Below are 14,788 nucleotides of genomic sequence, written 5' to 3'. Positions count from 1 at the left end.
ATGCATGTTCAGATCTTCAGTTAAAATTGACTGAACTGCATAGAAACTTAAATTAAGTTCATCAGCCATCTCCCTAATTATGAATCTATGATCAGAGTGCACTAAGTCACGAACTTTCATAACATTTTCATTAGTTTTTGAGGTGGAAGGATGGCAGGACCGTCGTTCCTCTTCAAATGATTCGCAGCTATTTTTAAATCTATTGAACCAGACAAAAACATTTGACTGGCTCATACAATTGTCTCCAAAAGCTGTTTTTAATAGTTCATAAATCTCAGAAGCTGATTTACCAGTTTTAAAACAAAATTTCACACGATCTCTGTGCTCCATTTATAAGTCCATTTTCACGCAGACAGAATCTGGGAACAAGCCCTAACAGACCCACTCTCAACCAGCTGCCACAATGAACTGAATAAAGGAGTTTCCTGTCAGAGGGCATTAGAGGACAAGGCAATGACTCACTCCCCACCCTCCATGTACCTACCCGCCAGACCAGTAAGCAGTAGTGGATATGAAATAATAATTAAATAGAAACCCTAGCTGCAAGCAGGCGTTGATACACTTCATTGGGGACATGTTGAAAAATGTGTGCCCCGACCAGGACTCGAACCCGGGATCTCCTGCTTACATGGCAGACGCTCTATCCATCTGAGCCACCGCGGGCACAGAGGATAGTGCATCTGCAGGGACTTATCCCTTGCACGCTCCCCGTGAGATCCACATTCTCAACATGTCCACAACACTACATTCATAGTGCGCCTAATAGATGTTTGCTCATCATACTCATTACTCGTGGCAGATTAATCTACCAAGTCCCAAACTCGTACGGGACTTGGTAGATTAATCTGCCACGAGTAATGAGTATGATGGGCAAACATCTATTAGGCGCACTACGAATGTAGTGTTGTGGACATGTTGAGAATGTGGATCTCACGGGGAGCGTGCAAGGGATAAGTCCCTGCAGACGCACTATCCTCTGTGCCCGCGGTGGCTTAGATGGATAGAGCGTCTGCCATGTAAGCAGGAGATCCCGGGTTCGAGTCCTGGTCGGGGCACACATTTTTCAACATGTACCCAATGAAGTGTATCAACGCCTGCTTGCAGCTAGGGTGTCTATTTAATTTCATTTCTAGCAAAGCTGCATGGTCATCCACGGTAACTGTTCTTTCGGGAACAGATACTACCGTCATATACAGTAGTGGATACATTTTTAAAACTTTCCAGTCACACCTCTTATATCCATTTCAGCAGTGATAGTTAAGTGTTCAGTGCTAGAGAGCATCTGGTCCTACTTGTGTAGCCTGGCTCTCATGTTTTGGTTGAGATGCTTCCACTAGATATTGTTTTTACTTTGTGCAGCTTTGAATATTTCGCATTAAAAGTGAGCCGTCATTCCCTCTCCAATGTTGTTGTTTAGGCAATGCTCTCAGAAAAGAATGGTTATAATGATCCTGAGTTTGACATTGAATTTAGTGGCCCAGAAAGTGAACAAGAGTAGGATGTTTCTCATTAATAAAAATATTATCTTTTAGAACACAATTTTTTAAGAAAACACCATGTTTTGGGGATTAAAAAATCGTTCATGTCTACTGAAGTTAACTCACCTGCTGATTGCCACCAGCGAACAGAAGCCACACACAAGAAACATACATAAAATTTTTTAGGGTAAGTGCTGTATTAGAAATGCCATTAGATAAAGAATCAGAAACCGTTTCAACTAAAGTTACTAAGTACCCAGATTTTGCTATACTACACCATAACGTTCAGTCACTCACAAATAAAATTTCCATGTTGGAAGCACTACTCCAGTATGCACTAAACATAGATATAATTTGCATTACTGAACATTGGCTGCGAAGCGACGAAGTAAAATTAACCTCAATCTCAGGATATAGATTAGCAAGTCATTTTAGCCGAGAGTTTTCCAAACATGGTGGCTCTGCTATCTTTGTGAAAGAACAAATAAAGTTCTGTGATGTCAGTTAAAGTTATATTGACTCAATTGAAAAAGACTTTGAGCTTTCCATTACCAAACTGCCAGAGCTTAATTTCATAGTTATTAACATATACAGAGCACCAAGTGGAAACCTGTCAGTCTTCATGAATAAACTAGAGGTTCTGTTGAACAAGATTAGTACACTAAATATGAAGATAGTGCTTTGTGGAGATTTCAATATTGATTTTTCAAAAGACAGCAGCAGCAGAGATGCTTTGATAAATATGACCAACACATTCAATATGATCCCCACAATACACTGTCCAACAAGATTAACAGAATGCACAAATTCCATTATTGACCAAATATTCATCTCAGAAACAACTTACAGATTCACAAGCAGAGTACTGAGCATGGGTTATAGTGATCATGAGGCACAGCTGCTGTGTATAGAAATGCCAACAAGTAGTATCAGTTCCGGAAAGTAGTTGAAAAAAGAACCTTCTCTGAAGATAACATTAGAATTTTTAATCTCTTACTGGCGAAGGAAAACTGGGAAAGCATCGCCACTCAGAACAATGTTGATAGCATGTACATGAGTTTTCAGAGCATCTTTGTTCACTATTTTAATGTAGCATTTCCAAAAGTAGTAAAAACAGTAAAACCTAACAAGATTAAGCAATGGGTAACTAAAGGCATAAAAATTTCCAGTGAGAGAAACAGATTTCTGCAGTACTCTTGTAAGAAATATAGAGTAACCCAAGAATTCGCAGATTATTCAAAAGCCTACAGAAGAATCTATGGTAGAGTAGTCAAAGAGGCAAAAATTATGTGGAATGACAATTTGATAAGAAACTCATCTAACAAAATGAGATCCACATGGAGAGTTATAAAGAAAGAAACTTGTAGTTCAGTGCCAAAGAAAGAGAATGTATCATTAACACTAGAAGGCTCAAAAGTCACAGACCCAAATTCAGTTGTGGAAAAATTCAATGAATACTTCACCTCACTAGCTGAAGACCTCATTCAAGTACACTGTCAAGGACCAGTCCCAAGTTTCTCCAGCAATTCAGTGACCTTCAATGCTTCTATGTATGTGTATGAAACAAACCCCAATGAAATTATAAGTAAAATTAAATCATTAAGCAATAAAATGTCAAGTGGTCTTGATAAAGTACCTGATTTCATATTAAAAGCATGTGCTCACCACATAGCAAACCCCTTGGCAAAAATTTTCAACCTCTCTTTAAAAACTGGTGTATTCCCAGATATTTTTAAAATAGCAAAAGTTTCACCACTGCTAAAAAAAAGGTTCTTCTGAAAAAATATCAAACTACCGACCCGTGTCACAGTTAAGTTCCTTCTCAAAAATTGTAGAAAAGCTCTTCTATGACAGGCTTTTAAGTTTCATAAATAAATATGCACCTCTTACAGTACAACAACATGGTTTTAGAAAGTCTAAATCTACACAGACAGCAATTTTCGAATTCTTAGACTGCATTTTAAAATCCCTTGATCAACATAAATTAGCTGCAGGTATTTTTCTAGATCTATCAAAAGCCTTCGATGTCCTGGACCATAACATTCTGCTCGAAAAATTAGAAAGACGAGGAGTAAGAGGTGTAGCACATAGCTGGTTGTGTTCATACCTAAAAAACTGCAGGCAGAAAGTATCACTTCAGTATGAATTCAACAAAATGAATAAAACAAGAAACAACTCCTTTCTTTCTAGGGAATTACCAATAAAATATGATGTACCACAGGGCTCAATCCTAGGTCTACTACTCTTCTTGATTTATGTGGACGACTTAGTTGAATATATGAGTCCCACAAAAACTATCCTGTTTGCCGATGACACCAGCATATTGCTCACTGGATCCAGACCAGAAACTTTGTGGTCCACAGCAGAAAGTTCTATGAAAAGACACTCTTGAGTGGTTCACAAAAAACAAACTCATTATAAATACTGAAAAAACTGTATGTGTCGATTTTCATTTAATTCCTCCAACTAATCAAATGTCTATTCAAGCCCAATTAAAAAATGATCCCCTAGAAAATGTAAGTGTCACAAAATTCTTGGGTCTTTGGGTTCAGCAAGACTTAAAGTGGGACACACATATAAATAACTTGTGTAGAAAACTATCTTCTGTGTGCTATGGCCTAAGAATTTTAAAGGCTACAACAAGCAAAACAACAGTACTGCAAGCATACTATGCACAGTTCCACTCACTAATCCGATATGGGATCATTTTCTGGGCATACTCAACTCACAGTGTAAAGGTCTTTAGAATGCAAAAAAGAGCTTTAAGAATAATTTGTGGCCTTAAAAAGATGGAGTCCTGTAAATCCCATTTTACTGAGCTTGGTGTTCTTAATGTTCCAAGTTTATTCATTTATGAAACTATCTTGTTCACTAGGGACTACCTCCTGAAAACAGGCAAACTGCTACAGAACAAAAGTGTACACAACTATAGTACCAGAAGGGAATCAAATATACATCAAAAATTTCACAGAACAATCACCTATCAGAGGAGCATAATTAACATTGGTGTAACACTACACAATAAGATACCAGAGGAAATAAAAAATACTACTCATCCAATATTTAAAGCTAAACTAAAGGCATTTCTAATAAAGCACTGTTTCTATTCTGTCGTATTATTGTAACTTATCTTTGACCTGTCCAATATCAATTGTACAATTTGTGCTATATGATAAAACTGGACCAATAAAAAATCAAATCAAATCTTATACCTTCTGCAAGATATAAACTATATGAAGAACATTTTCTCAAGTTGCAGTCATATTTCAGCTGTATATTTTATATGTTTGGTACAGGAGCAATAGCAGAGGAATACAATGCCTTTTTCTACACCTTGGTGTCACAGGATACAATGGAAATGAGCTACTCACGTAAAAGACAACGATTCCTTGTTAACCAAGGCTATAGCTACAAAGTTATTACTAAACTTGCTGGAATGGAAGAGGTAATGTGCAGTAGATTTTCATTTTATACAGTATTTCATGCCATATTTATTTGTGTTTGATAAGAAACTCTCATTTTATTTTTTGGACTGGAACAACTGGGCTATAGCCTTTGACATGGCTTTGGTTATTCTCATCCCACCCAGAAATGAGGGACTTCAGACCCAAAGTCCTTTCCAACCCTTCTAAGGTATTGTTCCATTGCCCACACACAACCTTCACAACATCCTAGTCCATCCCTATGCCACTCCCATTCCCAGCCCATTGCCATAGGGGTCATATCCCTGTGGTAGACCAAGGTGCAAGACTTGCCCAGTCCACCCAGCCGGCACCTCTTACTCAAGTCCTGCCACAGGCTTATCCTATCCCATCAGAGGCTGGGTCACCTGTAAAAGCAGCCAATGTCATATACCAACTATGCTGCACAGCCTTCTATGTAGGTATGACTACAACCAGCTGTCCATCAGGATGAATGACCACTGCCAAACTGGTGCTAAGAACAAAGTTGGCCACTCATTGGCACAACTGCAGCTGAACGCAATATGCTCAGCTTTGCCGCTGCTTCACAACCCAAGCCAAGCCCCTTGCAACACATCTTCTGCTCCCGTAATTGTCCTGTCCTCAATCTCAGGTAACCCACCGCCTCTCCATCCTCCTCTGTACTGTCACCCCTACCATTTCACATCCCCACATCACCTCCAGTGTGTGCTGCTTCCCAGCAGTCACTACAATCATGCCAGCACATGTACATGCCACAGCTCCCTCCTAAATTCCTAGCCAGCTAACCGGCCACTTCCCTCTGTGCTGCTAGCCGCCCATCCCATACCCTGGCCTCAGGGGTAGTAAACCTTTTTACCTATCGTCCACCTTTCTATCTCCGTTAACTGTAAAATTTTCTAACTGCCCACCATTTCCACAGCAAAGATGATTTGTAAAGAAGGGAAGTAACTTTACTTTATAAAATGTGTAAAGCAGAGTTATAGCAAGTTAGAGCATATCATAAAAATTACATACCAAATACTTTACATTAAAATTTTATGAAATCTAATGAAAATGTTTTTAAAACCTTTACGGCCTACTAGTGTGCATTAGGGACCAGGTTGACTACCACAGCTGTAGCTCATCAAAGGATAACTCTGAAAGCTATGGAGTTTCTTTCTTTTGTGTGTGCCTTTTGATAACTCGGTGCTTTTGCTATTCAGTAAGTGGTCTCCTTTAATCCTAAAATACTTTTAGGAATGTATCTCAACCACAGACGATCTTTATCTAAACTTGTAGAGGATGGATGATATATTTGATGGTCAACAGTATATTTATGTGCCTGGATATGTAAAACTGCTTCCATTCTAAGGAAGAACAAAACATTGAATTCTGCCCATGTTGAGTGGTCATTTTGTCTTTATGCTGAACTGTAGTATGTGCCTCAACCATAAACTTTTATGATTGAATCGAGGGTAGTTTAATGCCCCACTCATAAAAAGGTCATTAGATACGGAGCACATTCTCAGAATAGACAATGATGGGGAAGGAAATTGGTAGTGTCCTTTTTAATGAGAACCATTTCAGTATTTGTTTCAGTTGATTTATAAAAGCATCTGGGTGACCAGATGTGGATTTGAACATTACTCCTTCCAGATGAGAGTTGAGCAAACCACCCAATGCCCCAAGTGGCTTTGTAAACTTCCTACTAAGTAATGAGTTTATTATGGGTGGAACAAGGGTTCAAGCTCATTAAAAGGTATACCCAAGACATCTCTGAAGAATCCACATTAAGCTACAAAAAAGAATTTTAAAAAAAGCATGGAATATAATCAATACAAAATAGAATATTTTTTAAAAAAACCAGCAAGGAATGTAATTCTGTATAGCTAAACCAAGTTATTTTAAAGTATGGATCCAATAGTGTGCCACTATGTCATATAGTTCACTCTGCATTTGGTTGTACCCTTTACAGTCTGAATTGCACTGACTGCAATTGGTTTTGCTTTACAACCTTCACCTTGCTATAAAAAAACTTCAGTCATAGTTAAAATTATTATGTCAGAAGATGAGAACAACTCATTGCACATGAGATGAAGATGCTGGACTCACATCAGGGCATGCAAATTTAAGTTTTCTGTGGTTTCCTTCAATCACATACGGCAAATGTTGAGAGTTCCGAGGTTGTGCTTTATCTCTGAAAACCTCATCAATGCGACGTTTGACTGTAATCTTCCTTCCTTCCTTCATAGATGCGAGTATATTTCTAGAGAGTGGAAAATGTGTCTTAATTGCCATATGAGAAAAGTTTTCCCATAGTTCTATTTTATTTATCATTGCTTCATTTTGTCTTCAACTTCTTATGTTGTAGTGTTTTTTTAGATGTACATTTAATATGTTTAAAAGTGAGGATATAGCCAAGAAATAAGGGAACAGTAGTCAGCAGGTGAAACTAGAAGAGTGAAAATTGTTTTACAAAAGAAAAGTTTTTACTTTACTTGCCTCTTGATGGCCAACATACTCCAGAATGATATTGTTGATTTATGTCCTGCGCATCTTAACACTGCTGTTCCAGTTTACATCTAATTTAATTTACTATCTACCACTGAAGCAAGGCTAAAAGACTTTCGGATTTTTCTAAAATTCATTCACATGGAATGAAGGTTGGAAACAAGAAAAACATAGTGAAAGAGAGGAAAAAATTCTTTGAAACCAGGGATCAGAAGACTCTCAAAGCACGGGAAATGATACTGCTTGCGTGTGTGCGTGTTTGTTTTCAGTCATTTTTGTAGTCTGGGAATTGCTGTTTTTGAGAGTGTTGATAAAACAGGAAGAAGTATTTCACCTAGTCTTAAATTCTATTTTATATTTTTAGGAACCAGACCTACTATATGGAACTCGTGAAGAACAAGGGCAGCTGCTACAGCAGGTACTAGCAGCAAGTGATGCAGATGCTGATGAGGAACGTATCCCTGGAGAAGGACCCCGATCTGCTTCAAGTTCTGGTCCATCAGTAAGTATTTACTAGTATGGATGTTGCAGTGTGTATGGAGACATAGTATGATAGGGGTGAAGGAAGATAACATAGCATAAAAAGGCCGACACTTGGCCAAGAACACATTGTTTGATTATCATCTGGAAGTAACCTCCAGTATCAAGTAGTTTCAGAAATGGGCTGGGGATGGGGAGAATACAACAGTTGCTACACTGACTCCCACACTAGGTCATCTGTTATAGAGACACTTTTTTTTCTGTCACCTATAGTAGCCATTCAAAATGACTGTTGCCGTTGGGGGCCAAATGTCATGAGTGAAGATCTGGCACTACACAATATCAACTGCAGGAAACTTTCTGTGGATTTCTCCAAGTGTTTGGCACGAGACAGTGACTACACAGTTTGGATAACATGAGTTCTGTACTTGTTGAGCAGAATAATTTTAAGTATTTTTGATCCACACTTGACAGCACAGTTTAAAATAGGGTAGGGAACTGAAACAAATGATAAGTTAAAGCTCAAACAGACGATACTTTCATAAACATTAGACAGCTTCTGAAGAGTACATTTCACAAAACGAAATAGGCATGATATTGCACAAAAATTCTCAAATAGGCATGATATTTCTTAATAATTACACTGATTGACTGACCTGGATGTCCAAGCACATTAAAGTGTCCATTTCTGGGACACAGGAAAGTCCCACGATTAATGAGGGGAGCATGTGTGTCGGCAAGCCTGGATGTTGCAGAGTGTGTGTGTGTGTGTGTGTGTGTGTGTGTGTGTGTAAGTATAATTGGTTTTCTGTGGCTGTGATGTACCCAAATCATACTGCACATTTTTGTGAAATTTAAACATTTTATGCGACTTGGACCTCATTACTTGGATGAGAGTTCTCTCCATTCCTGTATGGCAATTTCTATTTCAGCACCACAAATGTATGACAGTGTCATGCAAACCTCTTATTCCTGATCAAAATATGTCCAAAATTAAAATCCAGCCATCAAAATAAAGTGAATGTACATTTTTTGTAAGATTATTTTAGTCATTGATACCTTAACATTGTCAAACATTGCCATATTTGGTTTAACTGTTTTCTGTTCTCTCTACTAGGTTCATAGGCGGCCAGGAAACATGAGTTCCTTATCTGGAGCTGATGATGCAGTGTACTTGGAATATAAAAAGACATCACATTCAAATGTCAAACACCCTCTGTTCAAAAAGTTCAGGGCCTAGCCATAAGTGTTTCCTTGTTATAAGATTTGTTATGTTGTAAAATATTTTGTACAAAATGTTTTGTAACCAAAAGCATTTTTTATATTAAAATAAAAATATATTCAAAAATTTCTTGTTACTTTACAACTCTCTTCCCTAATGAAGCTGTAGTGTTATGAATGATCTAATGAACAAGTTGTTTTAGTAGAAAACTAATAAAAAAAATAGTTCCATGCTTTACAAAATACAGTGAAATCATCTCCAACAAAATCTATACACAAGTAAGAACATTCTACCCCCCTCCTCCCTCTCTCTCTCTCTCTCTCTCTCTCTCTCATTGAATGAAGTATTTTAAAATGAGGATAATATATTCTCTTAAAATATTTATTTTTTAATGGGCCAACTAAATGGTCACTGCTTTTGTGAGAATTTTCCTCAATGTTTCAGAATATTCATTGAGTTTGGATCACTTCTTGTCTGTGCAAGGGTATACAGGGTGTCTCAGAAGGAAGGCTCAGTATTCAAGAATATTACAGGAAGGCTCGTTTAAAGTAAAAAACTCCTTATTTTCATATGCCCTGTTCCAAATGTTTCCTGAGCTGGAACACATTTAATGCCACTTAAGCGCATTTTTCCTGAATAATTCAAAAACCACAGCTTCCAATGAAAATGTGTTGCAATACAAAATAAAACCACATTAAATTTACTACAAAAAAGATACTATTCATTTTTTACTCTAGCACGTAGTTTGCATGAAGAAAGAGAGAGAATATTGAAAGTCTCACTTGATGTGCATTCAATGTAGCTTAGTTAGTTCTTGTAGGCCAATTTAAGGTAGTTTCCTGACTCTATAGACCACAAACATCCAGTATAAAATTATTCCTCTCTACTTTCTGTACACTACTGTGGTACAATGCAAATAATGTCAATGTACTGAATAATATGGAAAATAAATTACAATGTACAGTGAATGTGTTCCGTCTCAGAAGCCGTACAGAGTAAGACATATGTCCATGTGAAGCTTTTTGCTTCAAATGGTCATTCTTGTCACTCCCCAGAATATTCACCATTCTTCCTGGGACACCCTTATAGCTTACATATTCATATCATTTGGAGGTCACCAATTCCTTAAGGAAATATAAAGTTGACACAGTAAGATAATTTTGCAGTGTACCTCAAATACTGGTTCTCCGAGCCTACCCATTAGCCTTACCTAACAAGAAGTTTCTCATCCAACCGTTTCCACTCATGTTTCTGGAACATCTTTGCATGTTGTAAACTGGTTAATTATAACAACAAAAACTGAATTCCTTTGATCTCTTCCTTAGCTCAATTTGAAACAGTTCTCAATAAAAAGTAACAAGTGTGTCTTTTGTTTGCTCACCTTTGCAAGTGTATCTCTCAGTGCCATACTTCTCCCAACAAACTGAAACCTTAGGTGCTCTTCATCTTATTGATGTTACATTGATTCCACAGCATTTCATTTATTATATCATTATTCTTGTATCCAGGAAAATACAATATATTTATTTTAAAATTCCAACCATATCTACAATAAATACACAAGACAAGACTCTGTAGATTTCAATTGCTTTTGAGACTGAGAATTTGGCAGTCTCGATTGCTGGATATTTGCTGAAAACACGTCACCCAGCATGCAAGCTTCAAGCAACTTCGGGAAGACCAAGAGGTGTTCTTGATCTTGAAGTTCTCCACACTCATAGGGTGCATCTCCTGTAATTTAGCATCACCACTTCAAGTTTTGTTTGCACTGCGTCTGTTCAAAGACTTCCATGTCCGGCAGGGTAGTTGGCAATCAGCCGCATGCTCTTTCTTCATATTTTGACTATTACTTACTTCTAGTTGCCTTGTTTTGCCACAATTCTATTTGGCAAGCAGAAGGTGATGATGTAATTGCTTTGATTGTTCGAAGAAAGCTCTTTCTCAACTTCCACTTAGGATGTGATGCTTTGCTTCCAAACATGGCTTTGCTTGGAATTGTTTTCCTATTTTTTCTTCTCAGTCTCTGCCGCTGTTCTTCATCTGATATCCAGGGATGCTGTGCCTATAAGATGGTAGAGATTGTCAACTAGTGGTTGTAGACAACCAGTTATAATGTGGCCTGTCTAGTTCAGAGTGGTTTCAACACGCCTGGTGTGTGTGCAGAGTTCTGCCAGACATTTGGTTGAGCGCCCATGTACTGTTAGTGAGTTTGCATATAATATTATTTCAGCTGCAGATCTTGAGCTTCACATTCTCGCAATGGTCGTATTGTCAAAGTATTCTGCCAGATCATTTAGGCCTGCAGTCAGTTTCATTTTTATCTCCTCAAATGTTCTTCCTTGGATTGCAACTGCTGTGTAGTTGGCGTAAATGAAAGATCTTGTGTTTGTTCTAGCAGATTGGTCATTGGCATGGATAATATACAGCAGTGGTGGCAGCAAACTGCCTTGAGGAAGACCATCCTTCTGGATTCTCTATGAACTTTTCTTGTTCAGGATGCCAAAGAATTGCCTGTTTTGTTATAGGCCTTGGGATGAAATGCCTAATCAGTAGTCTTTGGTGCTTGTATAAATCTTCCTTCCCTGTTCATTATGATTTACTGTGTCATACTCCACTGTTTAGTCCACAAATTCCACACCTATGATCTGCCCCGTCTCATATCCATTTTCAGCATATAGGTTTAGGTTCAGGATCTGGCCACAACATGATTTTCCTAAATGAAATCCTGCCCTTTATTTAATAAGGGTCTTGTCTACATACCCCAATAGCAGTTCAAGATCACTATTTCCAGCAATTTGCATAAGCATCAGAGAAATGAGAATGGTCAAAAATTCTTTGAGTCTGTTGGATATTTCCAGATTTCAGTAAGGCTGCCACATTAGCTTTACACCAGATTTTGAGCCTCTGTAACTTGGAGAGACACTTGTTAATTAGATTTAGCATTTTTGTTGTTCTGATGGTTGAATGTTCTGCCACTTGGATACCTCCTAGTGTTGCTCGTGGTATACCCACTCATCTGTGATCACATATTATCAGTGGAATGATCTTCGGGGAGGCACCTTCAACTTTGTTTATGAACATTACTTCTAGATTCTTAATCAGTCTGACTCATTGGAACAGTGTATTAGCAGTACTTTATTCCATTCTAACAAAGACTCCCTCCATGTCCACAAGCATTGTCATATGTTCTTTTAAGGCAAATTGATGTCCATTATACCAACTGAAAAATTCATTTATATAATTCAGTATTTCCCTAGGTTACTCAGTAATGTCACTTTCCTCTACACAATGACAGTGTTAGCAATGTCTATACAAAAAACACACACACAGGCAACAAACTGATTAGGCATAGCTATCTATTAGTGGATTTAGGAACCAGGTTTTAAATTGTAAGACATTTCCAGGGGCAGATGTGGACTCTGACCACAATCTATTGGTTATGAACTATAGATCAAAACTGAAGAAATTGCAAAAAGTGGGAATTTGAGGAGATGGGACCTGGATAAACTGAAAGAACCAGAGGTTGTAGAGAGTTTCAGGAAGAGCATAATGGAACAATTGACAATAATGGGGGAAAGAAATACAGTAGAAGAAGAATGGATAGCTTTGAGGGATGAAGTGGTGAAGGCAACAGAGGATCAAGTAGGTAAAAAGACTAGGGCTAGTAGAAATCCTTGGGTGACAGAAGAAATATTGAATTTAATTGATGAAAGGAGAAAATATAAAAATGCAGTAAATGAAGCAGGCAAAAAGGAATACAAACGTCTCAAAAATGAGATTGACAGGAAGTGCAAAATGGCTAAGCAGGCATGGCTAGAGGACAAACGTAAGGATGTAGAGGGTTATCTCACTAGGGGTAAGATAGATACTGCCTACAGGAAAATTAAAGACACCTTTGGAGAAAAGAGAGCCACTTGTATGAATATCAAGAGCTCAGATGAAAACCCAGTTCTAAGCAAAGAAGGGAAAGCAGAAAGGTGGAAGGAGTATATAGAGGGACTATACAAGGGCGATGTTCTTGAGGACAATATTATGGAAATGGAAGAGAATGTAGATGAAGATGAAATGGGAGATATGATACTGCGTGAAGAATTTGATAGAACACTGAAAGACCTAAGTCGAAACAAGGCCCCAGGAGTAGACAACATTCCATTAGAACTACTGACAGCCTTGGGAGAGCCAGTCCTGACAAAACACTAACATCTGGTGAGCAAAATGTATGAGACAGGCGAAATACCCTCAGACTTCAAGAAGAATATAATAATTCCAATCCCAAAGTAAGCAGGCGTTGACAGATGTGAAAATTACCGAACTATCAGTTTAATAAGTCATGGCTGCAAAATACTAACACAAATTCTGTACAGACGAATGGAAAAACTGGTAGAAGCCGACCTCGGGGAAAATCAGTTTGGATTCTGTAGAAATATGGGAACACGTGAGGCAATACTGACTCTACGACTTATCTTAGAAGCTAGATTAAGAAAAGGCAAACCTACGTTTCTAGCATTTGTAGACTTGGAGATGCTTTTGACAATGTTGACTATAATAATCTCTTTCAAATTCTGAAGGTGGCAGGGGTAAAATACAGGGAGCGAAAGGCTATTTACAATTTGTACACAAACCAGATGGCAGTTACAAGAGTCGAGGGACATGAAAGGGAAGCAGTGGTTGGGAAGGGAGTGAGACAGGGTTGTAGCCTCTCCCCGATGTTATTCAATCTGTATATTGAGCAAGCAGTAAAGGAAACAAAAGAAAAATTCGGAGTAGGTATTAAAATCCATGGAGAAGAAATAAAAACTTTAAGGTTCGCCGATGACATTGTAATTCTGTCAGAGACAGTAAAGGACTTGGAAGAGCAGTTGAACGCAATGGACATTGTGTTGAAAGGAGGATATAAAATTAATATCAACAAAAGCAAAACGAGGATAATGGAATGTAGTCAAATTAAGTCGGGCGATGTTGAGGGAATTAGATTAGGAAATGAGACACTTAAAGTAGTAAAGGAGTTTTGCTATTTGGGGAGCAAAGTAACTGATGATGGTCGAAGTAGAGAGAATATAAAATGTAGACTGGCAATGGCAAGGAAAGCGTTTCTGAAGAAGAGAAATTTGTTAACATCGAGTATAGATTTAAATGTCAGGAAGTCGTTTCTGAAAGTATTTGTATGGAATGTAGCCATGTATGGAAGTGAAACATGGACAATAAATAGTTTGGACAAGAAGAGAATAGAAGCCTTTGAAATGTGGTGCTACGGAAGAATGCTGAAGATTAGATGGGTAGATCACATAACTAATGAGGAAGTATTGAATAGGATTGGGGAGAAGAGGAGTTTGTTGCACATCTTGACAAGAAGAAGGGATCAGTTGGTAGGACATGTTCTGAGGCATCAAGGGATCACCAATTTAGTAATGGAGGGCAGCGTGGAGGGTAAAAATCATAGAGGGAGACCAAGAGATGAATACACTAAACAGATTCAGAAGTACTTTGCACTAGGTACTGGGAGATGAAGAAGCTTGCACAGGATAGAGTAGCATGGAGAGCTGCATCAAACCAGCCTCAGGACTGAAGACCACAACAACAACAACAACAACAACAACATCTATTAGTGTGCCGCACCTGCTCTCGCAGTGATAATGGCCATGTGTCATGACATAACTTCCACTAGATACTGAGAA

At 38.1% G+C, this 14,788-nt stretch overlaps 1 protein-coding gene and 1 non-coding gene across 2 annotated transcripts in view; one reads left to right on the top strand and one right to left on the bottom strand.

Annotated features, from left to right (window-relative positions):
* LOC124789628 (general transcription and DNA repair factor IIH helicase subunit XPB) overlaps positions 1-9,180 on the top strand; it is a 99,701-nt gene extending 90,521 nt beyond the window's left edge. The window contains exons 15-17 of the mRNA XM_047257049.1: positions 4,775-4,923; positions 7,776-7,913; positions 9,009-9,180. Coding sequence (XP_047113005.1) covers positions 4,775-4,923; positions 7,776-7,913; positions 9,009-9,131 — 410 coding nt within the window. The 3' untranslated portion in view covers positions 9,132-9,180. The remainder of the gene's footprint in view (positions 1-4,774; positions 4,924-7,775; positions 7,914-9,008) is intronic.
* On the bottom strand, positions 590-664 carry Trnat-ugu. The gene has a single exon. It is a non-coding gene; the product is annotated as a tRNA-Thr (tRNA).
* Positions 9,181-14,788: the final 5,608 nt, after the last annotated feature.

Source organism: Schistocerca piceifrons, chromosome 3, assembly GCF_021461385.2.
Source record: "Schistocerca piceifrons isolate TAMUIC-IGC-003096 chromosome 3, iqSchPice1.1, whole genome shotgun sequence".
In the NCBI taxonomy this organism is placed as follows: Eukaryota; Metazoa; Arthropoda; class Insecta; order Orthoptera; family Acrididae; genus Schistocerca; species Schistocerca piceifrons.
The sequence above is the reverse complement of the archived record's forward strand: the minus strand, read 5'-3'. Positions and strand labels throughout refer to the sequence as shown.